This window comes from Trachurus japonicus, chromosome 5 (assembly GCF_045865225.1).
Source record: "Trachurus japonicus isolate A0001 chromosome 5, Traja_1.0".
Taxonomy (NCBI): Eukaryota; Metazoa; Chordata; class Actinopteri; order Carangiformes; family Carangidae; genus Trachurus; species Trachurus japonicus.
The window spans coordinates 12,292,918-12,316,073 of NC_140911.1; the positions used below are offsets into that span (position 1 = coordinate 12,292,918).

The window sequence follows — 23,156 nt, forward strand, 5'->3', positions numbered from 1 at the left end:
GCCACGAAAGGAAACGCTGGTCGGCTCGACCAGCATTTCCGCCACCACTAATAATAACAAAATAACGATAGAGACAGAATGATATATTTATCGAAAATGGGCCCATTAACAAGTGTGGGTAGCGGAGATTCATCCACATTAACGTGAGACTTTCTTATAACTGAATAGAAACTCCTCGTTGTCCCTTTAAGGGGTTATATTGGCTGAATTTAAAGCAGAAGTAAGCGGAATATTTGTGTTAATATAAGTCTTAAATAGTTATATCTTCCGACAGCAATCACTTACATAGAGTGTTTGGACCGAAACACGGGTCTGTCAGTCACTCTGCTCTGAGCCGAGGAGAAAACTTTTCTCGTATCCTACAATTTTTATCCAATGAGGAGAGAGAACGGCGTGCAGGGCTGTGTGTGCAGCCAAGGGATGCGCCTGAATGTGGTGACGCAGGGACGAGGGCTGTTATGGTGCGTTCAAGGCAACTCGTATTTTTCCGACCTGTGAAGTCGTACCAGTTAGATCTGGTACATAGACTGTAAAAAAAGACGTACTGGTACGAGTTCACGGGTCGGAAGTTACGAGTGGCCGTTATAGTGCACTTTCACAGGTAAAACAGGTCGGAAAAACACGAGTGGGTTGCCTGGAATGCTACAAAGTCGTAAGTTGTGACTTGAAGCTGTAATTTACGGTTTCAAAAGCCTGCCTGGAACGCAGCATTAGCCGAAACGACCGGATCGCTTACTTCTGCTTTAATTTTTGGGAGAGAGTTATAACCCCCCTAATCCCCCACATAAATTACGCCCCTGCAGCACATAATACTTGTTTTTACGCTCAGAGTGAACGTATTGTCTTTAGTTCTATCTTTGCCTTGAGGGGGAAAACATTTTTCGTCTTGGTTTTCCCGGAGCGGAGTGAGCCCTCTGCCTCCTGCTCCTATCTGTGGTGTGCAGCGCCTCTTCCCATTGGCTGCTCCGCGGTGTCTGCGACGCAGCGTGTAGTTCCGCCCAGAGTCACATCGAAATACTAGTTTGAGACGGAGGAAGCGACAGGCGGGCAAGGCAAGGCAAGGCAAGGCAGGACCTGTGTGTGTGTGTGTGTGTACTGTGAACTGAAATACCACCTTTTTTCTCTTTAAACCGCTGATATTCAACAAAACATCCAACAAGGAACTGAGCCGAACCGTCCGGACACGCATTTTTTTCTACCGACGAGGTGAGTCCTATCCTATAACATCCGTGTTTTCGCGTAGCTTTTCCTCCCCCTCTCCTATTCCTCACTTACAGATGTGCGCGATGCCACACGAGATTATCTCAGCTCGCTGGATCCCCCCCCCCCTCCTCTCTCCCCACTCCCCACTCCCCACCTCCAACCTGTTCGTGTTACTGTCCGTGTATCGTGTCGTCTGTGAAGGCAGCGGTGGTGGCAGCTTGTTGGGGTGAACAATTAAGCATCGTTGTACTAATTAAAAACACATGTGAACACACCGGTTGGATGGACGGACTGCAGTTGGGTTGGAAATGAGTTCATCGCTGCTGCTCTTCTACAACAGTGATGCGACATCACCGCTGTTTCCACACCACACTGTGTCTTCGTGTAGTCAGTGCAGCACGTCTCTTTATCCACTTGTTTTCTGATACATTTGTCGACCAGCGAAACAATAACTATTTCAATTCGATTTTTTTCTTCTTTTTTTAAAATTATCTATATATTTTTTATTGAAATGAAGTCGGTCACGACGCGTTACATCGTTTATTTCTGTGCTAAAACAATTAAAAAAGACGTCAGTCGAACAGCTCGTGGCGATTTGTGTATAATGGATGGAAACAATTCAAATTTCACGCCTAAAATCGCTGTAGGAGGAGGTATAAACCTTATATACCACACACCGGTATACTGTAAAAAGGAAGGAGCACGGTAATTGTTATCAATGAATAACAATAAGTGCAATAAAGCAGTAGTTGTACCTTGAAATTGATTAGAGGATTATTAATATGATTTTATATTCTTTTCCTCTCTGTAATTTGAACAGGAGACCTTTTGGCTAAAAGAAGGCCCCAAGTCTGTGTTGGTTGTGTGACTTGCCATCACTCACTCATCATAGATAATTGTCTTTATTCTGCTTTACTCTCCCCCCCCCTCAACAAAAGCTGCCCCAGTCTAGACTGGGCAGATCCATCATTATTAATCAGATGAATCACAGTGATGTAGCCGCAGGCGTTACACCATTCAGACACCACATGAATGATGACAATGTCACTGGTGGCCATGCGAAGGTCACACAGGTGGGAAGTGTAACAGAGTGGGCATCAGGTGTTCCCCCTTACTAAAAATAGCCATTGTCAACTCATGATATATCTTCAAAGGACACTGTGTGCCAAAGTAAAACTATTAGAAATATTTTAAATTTCAAAGAAAGTCAACTTACAGGAACGTTAGGCTAAATAATACGGTACCATGTGCCATGAAGGTCATCGTAACCTTTGTATAAAGCACCACAGAAACATTGTCTGTATATTGAAGCATTTATTCTGATATCTAATAGTTTAAATATTTTGTGTTTCAGTTTCATGGTCGTGGTAGTAAATTCAGGTGTTCTGTCAGGTGATCTCCCACAATGCCCCCAGAGGTGTCACGTGATTGAATGGAGCTTACACAACACGCAACGACAAGGCATTTGTTGTCACTCACAACATTGTCTCCAAAGACGGTTTGTTCAGACTAGAAAAGCCAATGGATAACAGCCTGTTAACTGATAGCTGTTTTTTACTTCTTCGTGTTGACCCCAAACCAGTCTTTTTGTTGTGAAAGCAGCAGACAGAGTAGATGTGTGTGTGTGTGTGTGGGGGTTGGCTGGAGGTTTATTGCCATATTGTTGGAAGCAGGTCCACTCTTGGTTGATTATTACAGTAAAAACCTACTGCTTAACTAATGGGAGTGTCACAAGTTGTTTATTAAGCCATACATTGTACTCTACGTCTTGAATTGTGGGGGAAATGTATTCATTCGGTCTCTGTAGACTGTGACTATTAGCATGCACTGAAACTTTTAGTAATTTAAAAACTGGTTTATGCACTTTATTACAACACTTTGTTTCAAAGCTGTCAGACGTTCTCGTATTCTTTTTTAAACTGTGGAAAGACGCCACCACAAGTCCTCAGAAATGAAATCCAAAATTACCCCAGTCTTTCAGAGTCTGAGTGAAAACAAAGGCAGCACAATGCAACACTCCTGCGCTAATATGTGAAATTATACAGTAAGCGAATGGTGTTAAGTAATTTCAGTGTGTCGGCGTCAAAGAACAGCACTATTAAGGTGCCTTTCAGCCTGGATTACAATTTACACATGATGTATTACAGGGATTACAGAGTACATAAAAGTGAGAAATGCTCTTGTGTAGAAGAGGATTTCTTGCAGGGATGAATGTCAGCGAATAACGCTCACTGGAGAGATGGAGACAGTAATTAAGCCACTGTGCTGACAGTCAGTCTGCCTTGTGTTCACTCTCACCTCAGCATTACTCTGTCTATTGGGCTGCCAGCCCTGCAGGGCAAAACATAACCTGTGCCAGACAGGGACATTTACCGCAACTTCTTCTCATAATTGGAAATACCTCCGCTGTCAACATCATATCTTTGTCTCGTTTTGTTAGATGCAACTGTAAAAAGCTGCAGCCACAAGAGTGATGTTCACACTATGTTTCTGTGTCTCACCCTTTTCTCCTGACGCTCCAAGCGATGCCGCTGTGTCTTTGTAACTGTATCCGTAACTTTAGTTGCACCAGGCCTGGAGGTGCAGCACAAGCAGCTTCCAGTGTTCAAAGCGAAAGCAGCTGATGCACACTCACTCACATCTGCACCAGGTTGCCTTCCTCAATTTACTTTGACCCCGTCTTAACAGTATACGCAGGCAGCTATCCCATCTATCCGTGTTTTATAAGCTGTCTATCACCGATGTATTTGACTATAAATATAGTAGATAGATGAATGACAAAACACCAGTGACACTCGCTGGCAGGCCTGTGTGAAGCAGTGACGGTGTCCACACATTTTCAGACACTCTTATCTGCTGGATCACACCCCTGCTTGGAAGGACGGAGGACTTTCTTTTTTTTTCTGTCTCCATTTTCTCTATCAGCATCAGCAATAATATCAGCAGGTGGCAATGAGGAGAGGCAGAGCACAGGTGGTAAGCTTGTTGATCCAAAGTGTTGGAAAGGAGCCAAGCTGGACCTCTGGATGCCCTGCACTGTCCTTCAGCGCCGCTGCTCATTTAGAAACGTATATTTTAAGATCGATTCCTCATGCACCTGGACACATTGCGTTGCATAAAATCGCAGTCTCCTCTTTTGATTTAACAGATCTGATAGATTTGATTTCCTCTACCTAAACTACAGCTCTTTCTCATTATGTAAAAGTAAAACAAACTATACTCTCTGAAAAATGTCACTGTGATCGTCATGAATGTGTGTGAATACCAAGAAACAGGAAGCAAAGAATGAGGGTGTTCCAGCTCCTCTTAATGACAACTCCCTGTCGGTCATAGATACAGAAACAGATACACACACACACACACACTCACGTAAACACCACATACTTGGATCTCTAAACTTTAACATAAACAGCATACAGCTTTATTTACAGTGTCTCACAGTAGGCTGAATCATTTCATTCTCTACTTGCTTTAATGGGTTTGGGGGAACACCCAGGAAAGTTTGTAAGGGTTCAGTGGTTGTTGTTATTGTGAGGGAGCAAATGGCAGATGCAGCGCCCCAGTGGTTTGAAGATCCTCCCCCCGAGGCTGCGCTCCTGCTGGAAGCTGTTAGAGCCAGACAGATGATTGGTAAAGATCCAATCATCAGAGGCTGGAGCATCACTTGGAGAGACGGGGTACCATACGACTCTGTGTCAGGAGTGACTTGTACATGTTACACATTAAAATGTGTAACGTGTGGAGAGAAATAATTCTCTGCACATTTATTTTGACTTATTTGATGCTGTATTGAAAGTTAATGACAACTGTTCGGCTCGTGCCCCCAAAAGCTGAGTGGAGGCTAAAACTGACATAGAAAGCCTTCTACGCTGCGTCGGCTGTTGTGATGAGACGAGAATGCCATCATGTAAATGATGGTGAAAAAGGTCATTCGATTTCAGTGGCGCCACCAGCTGAGCTGGGGATGGCTTAGCCCCCCCTCCCTTGTGGTTGCCAAGGACACCGCCGACCTCCACAGCGAGCATTTGCAAGGCAAGGCGCCAGAGGAGCCACCTCTGTGTTTTTGTGGGAGATTGAGTTGTCAGTAATCAGTCAGTGTGACCACATGGACAACTCTGTTAACAGCGGCAACAGCCTCTTAGCACCGACTCAAACACCGATTCATACACAAACATGTGGAAACGTGTTCCCATACAACGTCTGATTGTTACACAGGCGGAGGGTTTTACTGTCTCTGGACACGAGGGCTCTCATGTCTGTGCTCCGTTAATGTTTTATGGAAGTGGTTTCAAATGTTTCAACCGAGCTTGTTGAACTGATGCTGTGGGTGTGTGTGTGGGTGTGTGAGAGTGAGCCAACGGCCGGTCGGCCACGCTGTACAGATGGTCTCGCTGCTGCGTCCACAGCTGTCCTTCAGCCAGACTGACCGCAGCCTACAGATCATGCTGTGCCTCCAGCAGGAGTCCGCTGTCGTGGAAGCTCTGCCCCCTCACATCCACCAGCTGAGCCCCGGTGTGCGCGCTCACACGCACACATACACACCCACTAGCATCCCTTTTACACTTTGTCTTTCTCTGTGCTGTGTGCACAAGTGAGCATGGCAGAGGAAATCCCCACAGACTGAGTGGCAGCTAGTCTAGCGTAGCAGAGAAGGGGCAGGTACTCTATTAGCAGCACTGAGTGCAGGCCTGACAGCCTCGGCCATTCAGTCTTATTTATAGCCAGATATCAGGAGCAGCTCAGCCAGGAGAGACTCATTCAGCCGGGCTCACACCTCTCTGACCCATCACAGCAGATTTATCGAGACTCATCTGACTCTTGGTGCCCCCAACCCACCCTTCCCCTTAGTAGTGATTATTTGTTATGTTTTTTTCCCCTTTGCGCCAGCCTTCCCCGATGCGTTGCTTTGTGTGAGACCTGTATATGTTAATGCGTATTGATTTATTGATGAAATGCGTCATGTTGCTACAGCTATCAAAATTGCTTTCCGTGTTGCCTTCTCTTATTAGTCTATTTATCGTCATTAGAAAGGATTGACTGTGGCTGAGCTTTACAGGTTATTGTGTGGAGTAGAAGGAAAGATGAAAGACATCATTTGTGTGTGTGTGTGTGTTCCCACCATTGTTCACACTCCCGTAATATAGAGCCATTGATGTCTTTTCCAGGGCTGAATGACCTGACCTAAAGTCTGTATCACAATGAATCATAAGAGGACACAGGCACGTCTAGGAGTCAAAACACACTGACCCACGGGAATCTCTTAAAAGTGATATGTAGCTGGTAGCAGCGACCACTTCCGTACTTATACATAAAGACCAACATTGATGCCTGGGTGAGTCTGTAAAGCCATATAAAACAAGAAACATGGGGATGGCAGACCCATATCATACACATATACAAAATGAATAACTGCTACTTACACTTCCTTGTCTGACACAGGCCTAATGGGTAAATTGAGCTTCCCAGTTTGCTGGTTTGAAACATTACTTCACCGGTGGAAGATATTGCTGTTGGTCTCTGGGTCTGTATTAATGCAGTATAAATTTAGCGTGCCCCTGGAAGTTATGACGAATAATTTCACAAACCACAGCGCGGTATTTAGGGAGCCAGTCAGCTGTCCTCCGAGACTCTCTCTCTCTCTGTCTCTCTCTGTCTCTCTCTGGCTGCGTGCGTCGTCTTCATGTACGAGGTGAAGCATGCTGATGATGCCAATAGATATGCGGTTATAAATCAGTACAGCCCAGATGCTGTTCTTTAATCTCATAAGACCATTAGCAGATAAAGTGCCCCCCTGACAGAATAATGTAATTCTTTAAAAGCCCTCAGAGAGTAATGAGAGGGGTCCTGCACTCAGTGACCCCCACCCCCCAGGATTAGATATGTGAATGCAAGTGTGTACTTACTATACGCTATAAATGTGGACGACGACGTGTTCGTACTTGTACTTGTACCAGTTTGCATGGATGTGTGTGTTGTGAGTGCAACAGAGACTGTCCCTAATCCTACATAGAGTGTCGGGCTTTGGGTTTGGGTGTGTGTAGAGGGGGGATCCTCTTCTTGGCAGGCGGATCAGTGCAGTGGCTGCTATGTGCCAATGAGTGTCTTTGCTGAGGATTCAGGCTTTTCCTCGCGCACACACACTCAGAAATATTCAAGTGATGTAAAAATTGGGGTTTTTTTTATCGAGGGTTTCCCCTATAAAAAGATGGAGAATGCAACTGTGCGACTGCGATCTATTATACAGATTTTTTTTTTGAGGAGACAAATATGCGTGCGTTGACTGAGTGAATATCACAACCCAGAAGACAAGGTCACAAGTCTCCTCCCACACGTGACAGCTATTGGATGTGTATGTGTTTCTTATAACTTCACAGCAGCAGCACTTGCAAAATTGTCCCCGTGTGTGTGTGTAATATCCCATGTCTCGTCCGGGCAAGTACAACCTCCACTACATTTTTATCACTTGCATTTTGAGTTATGACTGGCTCCAGGCTCAGGATATTAAATGCGATGGTGGCCGAGAGTGTGCCTTCAGATTCGGCTTTCCAAAGGAGGGATGAGTCAATCATTGTAATGCAGTATTTAGCGTTTATTAGACCTTTTTAATCCTGGAGGGATCAAACAAGGAGGTTGATATTTTAAGAAGGAACAGTTTCTCCTATAAAATGTCTTAAAATAACTTCTTTGGCAGAGTGAGTCACTTGTTTTGTCTTGATTTCCCTTTGTCTTCGTTGAGAGGATATTTTTACTTTGTCTTCTCCTCAGTGGTCATCGGCATATGCAGCGTCTGTGCATATTCTTAAACCTGAACAGGATCAGCATCTCAAAATGAACCTCAGCAAGTGTTTCGTTTCAAAACCAGAGACGGGTGTTGTTGCATTTTGAGGTGAGAAAATATATAAGAATAGACCAGACAGACTTCAGAGATATATCTCAGCGTAGTTTTTGTTGCACTGTCAAAAGAAGGAAGAAAGATCTGTCAGCTGCTATCAGGGGAATCATATAATCTGTAAGGAGCATGATGGAGCCTCAGGACAGCAAGCTGTCATTTAATTAAGTAGACGTGAAGCATGGGGAGAAGTGTGAGTGTGTGTGCTGCTGGTCTCCCTGCTCGTTCATGTGTGTGTGTATTTGCTGACAGCGTCAGCAGGGAATGTTCTGTGCTATAGGTCAGCTTTTCCGTGATGGAGAACAAAAGAGCAAACTGGCAGATCAGATTTCCTCCTGGGTCTTGTCCCTTGCCTCCAGAATAGAATTGAATGGGTTGAATAAAATTCAACCATCCTTTCTATCAGTCATGTTGTTATTGACCTGACAGGAGGTGGGGGGAGGCGAGGGCCAAAATACCAAACAAATGAATTTTCCTTTTCTAATTCTCTTACCGAATGGCTCAGGTTAGAGCAGTAATCTGGAACTGAGCCTTGTCACAGTCCATTAGCTTTACTCCGGGGCCGATTGCTGTGAACGCTGGCTTGGCCTGGTTATGAAAAGTTGGAGGGGAAAGACATTTCCAGTGACGTACCCCTGGATGGAAAAGTCTCCCAGTCAAAGGGTAAGTAAGGTGTGACCACACTGATGATGACTGTGTAGGAACAAGTTGTTTACACTTGTTTGCAGCCATGACAGCAAAAGCACTTCAGGGGGAACAGGACATAGACGTCCGACTGTCTGAACGGTTGGCAGGAGGGCGGCATCTCTGGAATTTGTGATGCCCTATTTTCCTCTTGTGATGTGAAGCTTGGTGAAGTGCTGAGGACCGCGGCTCCAGTTGAGGACAGACATGCTTGTGTTCCTCTGTGTCATTAGAATAATTTGGCTCGCAGAGACAGCAGACGGGCAGAGGACACTGCTTCTGCTGGGCGGTTGGTAATTGTCTGTAGCTGTGTCCCAAATCAAAGGCTGGATGTTTTTAATGGATGCCGCCCAGCAAGGTGTGTCCTTCAGACGCTACCCAGACCTGACTGAACTCCTTTAATCCTTTACCCCGAAGGGAGAAAGACTCACATTAAAGCAGGCAAAAATATTGTCTCTTTTTGTTACTTTGCAATGTCAAAAATATTTCACAAGGAAGAAAAATACGAAAAGTTTAGGACCCAGTGATGAACAGTTTGGAGAATGATTATGTTCTGTGTCATTTTGAAGCTTGTGTAGGCTATATCTTTCCAACTTTTAATTGTAGTGCTCTTTTATTGCTCTTATTATGCTGATGCAAATATATGGTTTGTTTCTTGAATTGAGCTACAAAGTTACATCAGTTGCGTCCTTCATCTTTGGGCAACAGAAAAGGCTTGTTTGAGAGAGTTGTAGTTGGCTTGGACTTGGGAGGATCCAGCTCCTAAAGTGGGACACATTTAGCCTCTGTAGAGCTGTCACCACCTCATGCAGCGGCTGGGCAACTACAGTCATACTGAGGTGTTGTTGATGTGGAGGAGGAATAGATGATGACTATAACTCTTTTTTCCCTGTAGCCAAGTGATTGTTTTGTCTCGTCTGGAACAGTTCCCGCAGCGTTGTTCACAATTCACTATCAAATTCCCTTTTTGCTGTAAATTTACAGACGTTTAAACTGAAAGAGAAACAGTTTGTACATTTTAGAGATTGAAGATATTAATCTGAACGAAAATTAAAGAGACCCCGAGGAGTTTGCTTTTGGTTATAAAAGAGTCTCATATTAATGTGGATGAATCTACGTTACCCACAATGGGTCCATTTTCGATAAATATATCGTTTTGTCTTTATTGTTATTTTGTTATTATTATTATTTAGTGGTCGACTCGCCTGGCATTTCCTACTTTCAGTTTCCAGGACGCTGCCCGGTGGGTCATGGGAATAACGCCGCCAAATCGCCGTTTATGGTCAGAACTACGACGGTATCTGATTGTCTTCGAACCTCCGACTTTCATTCTTGATTAATTAAAACATCCTTGGCAAATTTTTTTCCTTTCGTCCGTCGGTCCAAGCGGAGGCTCATGGGAAATGTAGTGTGACAACACTTCGCTTTCCAAAACTCCTCATAGTCCCTTTAAAGCTTGAAACTCTTTGGCGGACGACTTAAAAAACATCCTTCAAGTAGAGTTTGATCAACATCAAGGGATTGTATGAGTAAATATAATAAATAAACCATGATGTTTGTGAATTAATACATTCGTAATCTGTGTGTTGGGGTAAAACACCCGTGTGTACAGGGACTGAGATGCTCCTCTACCCAGTTAACGCACGCTGTACCGCCCACGGTACGGCTCCAGAAGGTGGCGCTAGCATCAATTACTCCCGAACATTTTTAACAGCAGCCCTTAAGCATATATATTCATGTTATACATTGTTAGAAAGCTTAGATCGCCCCGATCAATTCAAGACCACCCATGATTTTTTTGGTTGCTCACAGCCCTAACAGGATTAGCAGTTAGGTCGGCTAGCCGCTAAGCTAACGTATGATGCGTACATACCTTTCAAGTCTTCCCTTTATCCACAGCTGATCTACAGCGACCATCTTATGACACAAGACCGTTTGTACAGCTCGCCAAGTACCCATGCTTGTGAAATATGAAATCCGTTTCCTTCTAACCGAAGTATTTTCCTCAATATGTCCATGTGTTTAGTCCAATGCGTAACGTAATACACGCGGATCAAAACAAAAACCGGCCCCGTTACCGCATTTTACGAGTTGCACGGTGATCTGTGACTACATGTGACTGAATGTTTACATCCGTGAGGTCTTCCTGCTTCAAACGACACCACGCAGTAGCCAATCGGTGGCGATGATGGGCCGGGACATGTCTCGAAAGCCAATGAGGACACGTGACGATGAGACTGACAACGTGACTTTGATTGACAGCTGCTTGAGCCAATAGAAATTGTCCGTGAAATGAAGCAGATAACCTTTTAGCCAATAGTCTGAGGTTTTCAACGGTGTATGACACTACGCCATCACGTTTGGTTGCTGATAAACAAACCCTCGTGTATCCGACGTGCGCACCACCCGCTCCGCCACATAGAAATACACAATGCAGATAGGTGTATAATTCTATAATCCACTGCTTTTAGGGGTGCGCCCTCTACTGCGTGCCAGGAGTTTAGCGGTTGTATTTTTTTTGTTTCTTTTGGTCTTTTGACTTGAAATTTGGACTGCAGGAAGCCAAGACCTGTGGCTGTGGCCTAATTGTGTCTATAGCCTGCTGAGAGGTCCCTGAATGTCTGTACCCATGTCATTCTATAGGCAAACTTATGGGCGGGGAAACAATTTAATCATTCTAACCTTTGCCATTTTTGTCAGTAAAGTCACAGAATCAAAAAAAACACCTTAACAGTAATCCTGAGAGTGTTACCTTTACAATGATACCAGGCACATCTCTGAATCTTAAACTATGTGGGATCTGTGCTGCTCACAACTTGGGCATGGCGTTATGGCAAAAAACATGAAAAATAGGGGCGTGCATTAAGAGGTTAACTGAGAAAGTTGGTCTTGCTCAGGCTGCACCTATCCATGCAGACCGCTTCAGTAATGTCTGTTTAAATCAGAGCCAGAGCATTAAAGGTGATATGACTGAAGAAGTTTTTTTTTTTATTATTCTCATTTGTGCCTCATTAATGTTTATATGTATATGTATTTTTTAATGATTTGCACAGCAGATGAAGTCAAATAGCAGGTTGTCACACCACCCTCACCTTAGTTGCTGCTGGACACATCTCTCCACTGCCGAGGGTGACAATGTGTGAACAGTAACACGCGACGCTCCAGCTTCATATCACCATGGCAACATGCCTGTTGGCTGAGTCAGGGTCTCCATAGGGACGTCGCAGACCCAGGTTAATACGAGGTCATCGCGGTGACATTCACCTCGGTCGACCCGTGACCGGTGGAGGTCAGAGTCGTCGAGATCGTGACGGGAACGATGATGGCAGCGGGTGACTCTGAAGTCACGGTTGCCATGGCAATAAAGAGGAAAGAGGACTAATTGAACGGGCTAAAGGGAGGGTCACCATCACAGCTGGGCTCTCAGTCGTCCATCATGCAGCCCGACCAGACTGCCTGACGACCCAAGGTGAGCTGGAGACGGATCGACAAAGACAGGGAGAGAGTGCACAGAGGAGGAGGAGGAGGAGGAGGAAGATGTGGGAGGGAGGCAGGAAAAGTAGAAGGAGGAGGAGGAGGAGGAGCTGTTCATCGATCACTCAGCACCGTCTGCTGACATGGCAGCTATACAGGACTCCTTTTTGTTGGCACAGATATCATATATCTACAGTAGGTGTTTTTGGCACACGCCTCTGTATCCACACATGCATGCAGTCTGGCGCCCGTGCCTCAGCATTAAGGTAAAGCCATGTCCTCTCTCTTCTTCCAGCAGTACATATAGAGGATGTTTGTGAGATTGGCAGCACGACTGGAGAGAGAGAGAAGGGGAGGCGAAGTAAATAAGTTGTTATCCACCCGTTGGACTGACAGATTCAGCATGCCTTTGCAGATCGCTCAATGAATGAAGACACTGGGTTTAGGACGGGAAACTCCAGGCAGCGCTGACACTAGACTGTAATGAAGGCTGACCTTTGCTGCGCAGAAGGGACCACATGGTTTTTCCTCTGACACGATTTGTTTCTGCTGTCATTTGTTCACCTAGCACAGCCCCTTCCTCCCCCCTCCTCCTCCTCCTCCTCGGTCCCTCGCTGCGTGGCATAATATTTAGCGCTGAGACGACGGCGAGGCCCCGCTGGCAGCTGCACTCTGTGGAAGGAAATGGACCTGAAGAACAGACAACAAGGGAAATCATGTGTGAGAGCCAGCCATGTAATTTGCGTGTTTCTCGGTCCGAAGCGGAAGAGCTGAGTAAAACAGACTCTGGTAACAGGGAGACCATTTGTGAGAGCGATCCCCTTTTACAACACACGGTCCTTCTGTCAGGGCTGCAGGGACTCATTCCACATCATCTTCTCTCCCAGTCCTCCACCCCCCCCCACTCATCCTCTTCCACATTCATGGTATGGTGTGAATATAGGACAAATCCCACAAGCTGCACAACACACTGCAGATGGTATTTCCCTGCTCTCATCTCGTCTGGGATGACTGACTACCCCCTGATTTTCTATTGAAACTGCACTGAGCTTCGTATCTAGACAGTCATCTGAGTCTCTGTGGTTGTCTGGGGGGTAAACACTGTTGAAAGCATGTTTAGAGCTTCAGTTCCTCTCATTTCTATCGCTCATCTATTCCCCTTGTCTCCTCGCCTCACATCTCTCCCTTGGGGCTAGCCCAGCTTAGAATAAACATCGGCGACCAGCTTTGTCTCTATGGCAACAGCTGCGCAGGCTGAGCGGTAATGCAGGCATGGAGTAAGGTAGGAACGGGTTGCGATGGCGGCGGCGGCGGTGGTGGATGCTGCTAAATGTGTTGTCACTGATATGTTGGATGCACAGTTCAGGGGTGTGAGATCTGCTTAAGGATGATGGCGTGCGAGCGATGGTTGCTCTGGTTACCCAGTATAAGGGGTCAGTGGGGTTGGGGTCTGTGAAAGCCACCCAGTCAATCTGTCAGTGGGTTTAAGCCCACCCTGACCCCGTCTCTCCCCTTAACACCTCGATTACCCGGCTAGCCGGCTACAATTAAAGCGGCCTTTGCCTCCTCCATCCCACTTTCTGTGACAGCCTGAGGAAGTGTTGGATTGATCCGGCCAATACGTTCAATCCGCTCAAGCACGCAGAGTATTTGTTTTTCTTTTTTCCTCGTTCACTTGTCTAAATATTATTTAGTTCCACCCTTGAGCCGGATTTGTCAGCAGGGATTGTGCTGGGCATGTTTTCACTCCCCATGCTGATGGCTGAGTATTTCCAACACTTGATTTTTCTACTTTTTTTTTTTTTTTTACCCCCCGTTTTATGTCATTTGAGGATTGTGCTCAGTTGCATGCATCCATCTGCTTCCCCAGTTTTTTTCCCAAGCAAGGTGCTGTCTGTTGCCAGAGCAGGATGACCTGTGACCCGATTCATACGTCAACAGGCAGCTGTCCGTTCAGACCTCTGTCAGGCAATCAGAGGATGAAACTGCTGGTAACACAGACCGGCCGTGATGTCATCATTGCTGGTGTACCTCCCGCCGTTGGTTGGCTGCAAGACTCATTACTGTCTAAGCCTGAATGTTATCTGATACCAGCCGCTCAAGGTCGTTCCAAAAGGTTTGGCTCCAACTCAGGAAGTGATTGTCGACGCTAGTCCTCTGCCCAATTGCGTTTTCGCTTACTTGTAGCTTTTTTGTGTTAGCATCCTACGCATCTGTTCAGATGAACGCAATCCTCCAAAAGGCTGTTTTGCGGTGCAGGCTCATTTGGCCATGTCTTCCAGTTGTAAAGCACTGACCTAGAAGAGGCGGAGGCTCCATCTGTTGTTATGTGCAACATGAGCCTCTCTGCTGGGTACAGCCAGGTAATTCAATACCACTTCCTGTCCTCACCTTGTGCAAACGGGCAAGGCTGAAGAGGTACCGTTTCAAGGAAAGAGGGGGAGGGGGGGACGGGGCTTCTTTTTCTTGTTCAGTAATTATGTGCACGGACAAACGGCTGGCTTCAAGGGGAAAACAAATGAGGTGGGCTTTTGGAGCTTCTTGTTAAACCTGGCCTGATCCATCTTTGTGTGCGTGCATGTTTGCACAGCACCCGTGTTGAACTGAGAATGTGACCTTTCCTTTAACAATTGATAGAGAAAATGCCCTCTATCCCCTACCTTGAACAGTGATATCACATGGTGCCAGTGTGGAGTCGGGGAAGGGAAGCCTCCCCAGGGAGAGAGAACATTACATTGTCAGGGCTGGACTATCTGCAGCCACTTACTTCATCCTCGCACTGATCGATCAGTATCAGATGAGTAGGTTATGTTGCCATGAACTGAACTTAGTGTTGATACAAGTAACCAAATATTAGACTAAATACAGTCATTTGCTTTTGACTGTTGGAACAAAAAAAAAGGAACTTGAATATGTCTTTTTGGGTTTGGGGAAGTTGTGACAGTTGTCTGACAAATAATATTTGACAATGATAAAAGTCATCATTAGTTGCTGCAAACAGAACTGCTGTTAAACATAAATCAGATATCAATCCAGACGCTCTGTCACTTCTGAAGAATTTTTATCATTCATCTTGAGGCGTGCATTATAAAAATGAAAACAGACCTTACAGGGACATCTTCTTCACTATGAATGAGCTTGTTCATTTGTAAACAAAAAGACTGGGGGTAGTTTAATGCAATGTTCTTCTTACAGTATACACAATTTCTCGCCTGACTGCGGAAGTCATTAGAGTATAATCTCTTCTCCTTTTTCTGCAGAGTGGTTTACAGTGACCAGAGAGGAAGATGGATGAGTTGCAAGATGTACAGCTGACTGAGATCAAGCCGCTGCTGACCAATAAGGTGAGTTGTTGTGAGAACAGGACAGTGACAAGGCACACAACTATCCGCCTGAACACATCTGTATAACCACACACACACACACACACATACACATAAAAGTGAGCAGACTTGTGTATTGTGTGCTTGAAAAGTGGATGAGCACCCCATACGGTACTCCCAGGCAAATACATACGCTAATACACTAGACATGCACACTCTGCAGTCCTGTTCATCAAAGTGAATTATTCATATCTTCTCGACTGTGGAGAGGGAAAAGAAAAGAAGGAAGAGAACGAGGGAGCAAGTCAACAGCAAAAAAAAAAGAGATCGTCGATGGAAAGAGGCAAAAAAGAGAGGAAGAAAAGAGTGGCGTACAACGTAAGACAGGCGAGCAAGAATGGAGTGAGATCAAAGGAGAATCTGGAAAAAAAGTGAACTCTTAATTTTTGAGAGCTGGAAGTGAGTGACAGCAAAAACAGATGTGGAAGGGGGAAAAAAACACTCATTGGTAGATGAAAGCTTCTCACATCATCCTCTGGCCTCCTCGTGTATTTCTCATTGTCGGGGCTGTCTGCCAGTTAAGATAGATGTGTTGTGTTGAGGTGACAGGGTGGGGAATATATATATCATAAACCCATCTGAATGAGTAAGACTGGCACTGACCTCTCACTCCACCTAGTGGCCACCTCATTAAAAAGACAAACCAGGAGTCTTGAAAGCAGACGGAGATGATGGCATGATAAAAGTGATGAAAGGGACTTCTCATTTATTCTCTGATCTTCTTTTAGAAGTGATGAAAACAAGTCCCGATTGCCATTCAAGATAATGCGTCTATGAGTGATTACGCTAATGATGCAGCAAGGTAGGAGGGAGCAGTGAGGACCGTCTGCAGCAGCAAAGTAACCATAATGATGATAAGGACCAGCCTAATAAGTATAATCAGCAAGGGCTAAGATTGTATGTAATTATATATGGCTGGAAAGTAGAACAGGCGTACAAGGAGAAAAGGAGAAAAAGGTGCAGAAAACTTCAAGGCTAGTGCAACAGTTGGCACGACAACAATTAAGACAGATCAACACAGTTACATCACACCCTCTCTTGTTGTTGTTGAGACAGCTTCATAAACAATCCTTGAACTTGTCTCTTAGTTAAAATATATGAGGTGATGTCCTCATGTAAAAAGTTTGTGCTCTCTTCTTCTGTATCATCATTACATGTGAACAATACCAAGCACCTCAATGCATCACAGGAGCGTTTTCACCATGATTTCTGCTGCACAGCTGTTTTACTAGGGAGGAGAATGGGTAACTGTATAACTATCGCTGCCTACAGATGCTTTGCTTTAGTATTCAGTGTCTTTGAATCCATACTGTAACTACTTCACACTGGGAGAAGCTAAACTACGGCAAAGCTCCTCTAGGGAGAAGTGTTTGTAATCTAAAGCTAGTTTGAAGAAAGTTTGAACTACTTTTGTTTTAAAAAAAAAAAGAAAAAAAAAAAAAAAGAAGAAGAAAAAAGGGAAAAAAAGTCAGCTTTGGTTTTGTTTACAGTTAATATTGAAGTAGACCATGCTGATTCCTCCTCAGAGATTCAGGAGGTTTATCCACGATGAGGTTACGACTGAGCAAAGCCCTTGGTTGGTTTTGCATAGACACTACGTAAGGTCAAGTCGGTGATATGGACTTTCCTAAAAAAAAGCGTTGCCTGGACTGCCTTCGTAGTGGTTTTGGGTGAAAGAGAATTTAACTACACATGCAAGCACTTGAATCTATGCACATCCAAAGGCACTGAACTGAGAGCAAAACATAATTACACTCCTAGTTTTAATTACATGTAGCTCACAACACTTTTTTATAGCACACTGATTTGCACCCAAGGGATAGAGGCAGCTATTGAGACAATGCTTTATAAAAAAAAAATCCCATGTAATACTAGCAATACTACTGCTCCCAAAATGATCAATGATGTTGATTTAAGATGCATAGTAGAAGAGGTTTTGAGGTCATGGCCACTTGTTATCAGATTGCTGTCACAGTTGCGTGTGCTGACTTTAAAATCAGTCTGATCAATATACGTATAAACGGCTACATGAAGTGGTAGCACACACAACCGTGTCCTGCAGATAACTGCAGGTGTTGAATCTCATTCAGCCTTAATCTGTGATGCTCTCAGTCTGCTACACAGTTCTCTGCCTGGTTCCTGCTGCTATAATAATAATGAACAATCAAACATATCAGACATGATGATTGGCTGTAGTTAAACTGTTAATATTTTCATGGAGTTGTGCCACGGAGAGAATGACCGAAGGTTGGAGATACAAATACACCTCACCAAATTGTAGCTTTTTGTGTACAGCAAGTATCCTTGACTCATTTATCTGTCTTTATACTCTATTTCCACATTTATTGTCTTACTCTTTTACAGATGTATTATTTGTGGCACTTCTATGATGATAGTTTTTGCTGTAGTTAATTCTGACGAAATGTATTACAAATATTAACGTTAGTAAATGCTTATAAAGGGGTTAAACACGTATAACACATACAGTATAAAACATGTCATCTCTGAGCCTGTAGTGTTTGTATTAACAATGCTCTTCTTTTTTTTCTTCTGTTACAGAATGCACGCAACTTTCAGGACTTCGACTGCCAGGTGGGTGGTGCTTGCTGCTCTTCCCTAAAGTACCGTGTGCCATGTTTTAGGGCGTAGTGGTGGTGAAGCCAGTGGAAGGAGGTTAAGGCACTGGGACACAGCCCCATTCCCTGCCCCCATATGCTGAACCCATTTGCATGCTTGCCCTACATTTGAACATTGTCCCTTACCAGCACCATCCATTTTTACCACACAACACATGCTGGTAGAAATTGTGTGTTTGTCACTGATTTATCCATGAAAAAAAACAACAAACTGTCATAAACCACGCTGTTTGAATTATTTTGTTCTGCACAGCTTGTTTGTTAAGTTTGTCATTTGTTCATACTGACTGCAAGCAAAACAGGAAAGCAATATATCTGCACCACAACAGGCCCCTTCACGATTAACCTTCTGTTACTAATGCTAATGTTCCTGTTAATGTGCAACTGTGACTTTGGAGAGAAGGGCAAAATCAACAGTTATAAATCCAAATATTGTTTCGGCTCACTCCAAAAAAAACAAACCAACGTGTAACTTAAGACAATGTAGGGATTTCTTTTGTTTTGCATGGATGCAGACTGAACCTGTGTGGAACTACTGTGCCGTGGGGATCGTTTGTACTAATGAGAAAAGCCAATGTATTCACATTAACAGCCTATTTAGTGGCACGAGGGCTGTTGGGGATATACCCACTAAAAGAGATTTAGAGGTTAGCTTATTGGGACCCACTGCTAACAGCAAAGGCTCTCAGGGTGATCGCAAAATCATCCTCACTAATGACTCAGAAACCTGTGAAGTCATTCGTGCAAGGATATACGCTGATGACCGAGCAGCACCCAGGGTTCATGTAAAGACTGACATAAGTGCTCTTTCACAATGTGAATTTGTCTGGTAATGACTTATTTCATCTTGTCATCACACACTCGCTCTCCTCTTGTTACTGTCGACTGTCAAATCACAAGAGTTTAGGCAAAAATCTTAAGGGAGTAACTGGAAGTTGACAATGTGAAATTACACATTTGGTGAGTGCTTAAAGGGCATCACACTTGTCAGTCGGTCAGAGTGCAGTGTCTTTTAAGGATTTCTTCTCAGATAATATCTTCCATGATACAACTGTAGTGTTAGCAGAGTGACTGTGTGTGTCTTTTTTACAGTAAGAAATTCAGCTACAGTCAGGTTTTCTTATGTGATAGAATAATTCATATTAAGGAAAAGGGAGGGGGGGGTGGGTATTGGCCTTGAGTAGTCCGTGTTCCAAATTTCTTTCTTTGCATGGGGGGATAAGACTTCACGTTCCTGCCTCTGTGCTGTGCAGCTCGCGAGGAATCTCTTTACATGAGAAGGAGGGGTCCTCCCACAGGCTGGCACAGCTCTCTGCTGTGTTTCATGAGCACGATGACTGCGAAGGGTTAAACCTTTCATCCCGCTCTCTCACTTTCTGCAGTCATGTCTGCTTCCAGCATCCCACCAGAGCTAAATATAGCTGCTGCAGGCAGGGGGTGGGAGAGTTAGTACACATGTTGGCTGGTGCAGGCATGCTACATGCTCCCTTCTGCATCGCCACTTATACATTCATAAAACGCTGCGCCGCTCACCCAGCTGCAACTAGCTGCTCTCACTGCCTTTTATTTGTTCATTTATTTATTTATTTCTCTTCCCTGTGATCCAGTCCAGCTCCTGCAGTCGTACTTCAAACAAAGAATTGTATCAGAATTAGTCTCAGGGGCATCGAGGCAGACTCAGATGTATTTGACCTTATTTCCATGGCAGCCATTTTGATCTCTCACAATCACAATTGGTAGTCAATGGGAGTTTTTAGATAAATCCTCATGATTTTTTTTTTTTTCTTAAATCCCCATGCCACAGTAGAAAAAGCACAGGTTTAAATAATCAAAGTCATGGTGAATGAACTGTATTTAGCTGCTGCAGGTGAGGGTGCTGGCATTGTGAATACTGGTCTTTAATCATAATTATAATTAATATAATTGGTGACATCTTTGCTTTTGCTACTCAAAATGTCTACAATAAAAAAAAACCTTATGTCAGATTAGCTGACAGTCTTGATCATAGCTAGAACATGCACATGAATTTGAAGTGCATCAGACAAGTAGAATATCCTCTCTTTTGCATTTATATAGATAAAATATGTGTAATTTTCCAATCTACAAACAAAAAGATCACTAGTTGTGGGCTAAAATGCAGCTGCTATATTGTGGTGGCAAGCTTTTGTCAAATAGTAACTAGGCTGCTACATATAATATGAATTTGTCTTACTCTAGATGTTGGTAATTGGCTATGGTAAATATTCAATATGCATGTGCATACCTGTCATATGTATTTTAAAGACGGAAACATTGCGTTGAGTACAAATGTGATGTGATAGAGGGTCGTAGTACAGTAGGAGTCTCCGTGCAGCACAAGGCGTTACATTAGCAGCAGACGTATGAGTCCAGGCTGTGGGAGGAGTCGTCAGCGCTGCACCATCTCTGAGCAGCCGCTGTGACTTTCTCAGCAGCTGTAGGACGAATCCAGCTGCTCTCCCGCTGACTTCACTCCCACCACAGGCAGTCCACAGGTACTGCAACAGTCGAATCAGAAACCCCGAGCAGCACCTGCACCAGGAGAATGATGTAGTAGGCGGTGGTGATGAGGTGGGGTCACGGTGAAGAGCGGCGAAGGTGTGGTGCATGCTGCAGTTTTGTGGCTCCTATGATGTTCGGCTTACGCCACAGACGGGCGGAGGAGGGAGTGACTCAGCTTCCTCCACCCTTGGGACCTGCCGTGTTTTAAAGTGCACACTTAAGAACACTGAGCTACTTCATGGTTGTGGAAACGGCTGACTGTACAAGTTAAATATGGAGCGTTAATGGCGTTTACTGTAGAGGGCAAACGGCTCGGATGGTATACGTTGAATTTGTTTTATTTCAATTACTTAAATATGTTGTGTGAGCTCATATATGCAAGTGTTAGTTTAGTTTATTTAATTTAGTTTAATACAGGACAGTGTACAATACCATTGATCAATTGTATAGAGCAATGAAAAGATAGTTGTAATTTCCATCTGTGGTCCCAACATAAAATTCACAAATACAGATCACAATAAAATACATGAGGAGCTTGGAACATAGGATGACATAGGTGAACACATGGACAGCATAGAGACAGTACACACACAAGTTGCACAGGACAACATGGAGACAATACTGATAATACAGACATACATTTCTTCATTTAAAATGGAGGAACACACAGTTTATTACTTTTATTTTTTTCCCATTTATTATAATTTCACATTGGGTTTTTCATTTTACGTACACATTTTTATACCATTTAAACCTTGGACCACAGGAGCACAAAGACTAGAAGAGGATGTACTTTCTTGTACAGATGGCTGCCAATTCATGTCTTTTTCTTTTCTTCTTTTTTTTTAAATCCTTACTTCCTCAGGATGCTCAGCAGAGGGCGCCATAAGCCTGTTCATGGTGTGGCTGGAGGGCAGTGCCTCTGCTGTCTTCTCAGTTTGCTGCTCTCATGCTGTTTAATGTGTGCTCTCAATATCCTGAAGTTGTGTTACAGAAAAAACTGTGAATTTTCTTTCTGCAAAGGTCATTTCTATTTTTCTGAGCTTTTACATTTCTAGTACATCTGAACATACGTAAATCTAAGCTGAGATGCCGCTATTGATCTGAGCTACGCAGAGCGGCGTCTGTATGACTGCTCACACTGCGTGGTCCCGCTGAGACACAGGATGACTCAGTATAAGACACAAAGAGCCACCTGCTCTATCGAGGAAAAGGGTGTGTGTGTGTGTGTGTGTATCTGGTCACACACACTGTTTCCATGAGCTGATGAGACCGACTGCAAGTACACTATAATCTGGCACAAATGATTGCACGATTACAGTTTACGCGCAATCAGTCACATTCTCATCATTCTGGCTTGGATGTCAAACACAGATTGTCACCACATCTTTCTTGCAAAATGGAATTTGTGCTTTTATATTGGACATGCTGCTCTGTGACGTCATATTGTCGAGAAACCACCACTGATTTATATCTCATTTTTTAGATATTTCTATTTGATAAACTTCATTTGTATTTGATAATATCGATTTCATCTTTTTACATATGTGTCAGTGGCACCCTCAGCTGGTAAGGACAGTAAAATGTAGAGGAGAAAAAGTAGTTTTCAACCAAACATGCTGCTGCACCGAGTAACCAATGAAGTGCCCCCTCGTCTCTGTCACGCCGCCCACTCTGTGCTGTGTGCATGTGTGCCATTGGTCTGCCAGTCCGTCTCGGACAAAGGCATGACAGACATCCTGCTCTGCTCACAGCTGTGCATATGACACAGGAGAGTAGAAAAGGACAGATCAATAAACTATTATGTATCAAATGACTCAGTGGGTGGAAGTAGAAATAGATCCTCTCATGCAGGGTTGTGAATGTTCAATAAAAATAGTAGGTGTGGGGTTGATTTTTTCTGGTAAGCCTGAAACATAATGAGGTTTATCTTTAGATGCCAATACTGAAATAAACACCTGAGAGGAAAACGAGCGTTGCGGTATGAGCCAACGTTTGCAGCAAAGCTATTGTCTGTGTATAATGTCACACTGCTGCATTTTACGCTAGTGCTTCAGAGTGACTCACTCTTGCACCTGGAAGTTAACTGTTTCTGATCACGGCCGCGCACATTGAGATGTTTCTTATTTTCGGAGCTGAGGTCATTTAGCGTCCTCTCTCTCTTGCTCTGTCTGCAAGGTGAAGCTAGAACGAATCTGGAGACAGTTGTTGAATCTCAGTGAGGAGCAGCAGCCATTTTGCTGATGCAGAATTCAGGGGTGAGCAGTCAAAGTCAGCCTCCTCTCCTCTTCCTCTTCCTCTCCTCTCCTCTCTCCTTTCCTCTCCTTTCCTCTCCTCTCTCCTCTCCATCACCATGTGACGTCAGCA

General features: G+C 44.2%; 1 protein-coding gene across 2 annotated transcripts in view; it reads left to right on the forward strand.

The window, feature by feature from the left end:
- Positions 1-958: 958 nt before the first annotated feature.
- The window catches only part of ndrg3a (ndrg family member 3a), a 34,323-nt gene continuing 12,125 nt past the window's right edge, over positions 959-23,156 (forward strand). The window contains exons 1-3 of one of the 2 annotated variants that reach the window (XM_085776280.1): positions 959-1,206; positions 15,511-15,594; positions 18,193-18,225. In XM_085776280.1, the coding sequence (XP_085632406.1) occupies positions 15,538-15,594; positions 18,193-18,225 (90 nt within the window). In that variant the 5' untranslated portion in view covers positions 959-1,206; positions 15,511-15,537. The remainder of the gene's footprint in view (positions 1,207-15,510; positions 15,595-18,192; positions 18,226-23,156) is intronic. The other variant, XM_085776282.1, reaches the window with a different exon arrangement.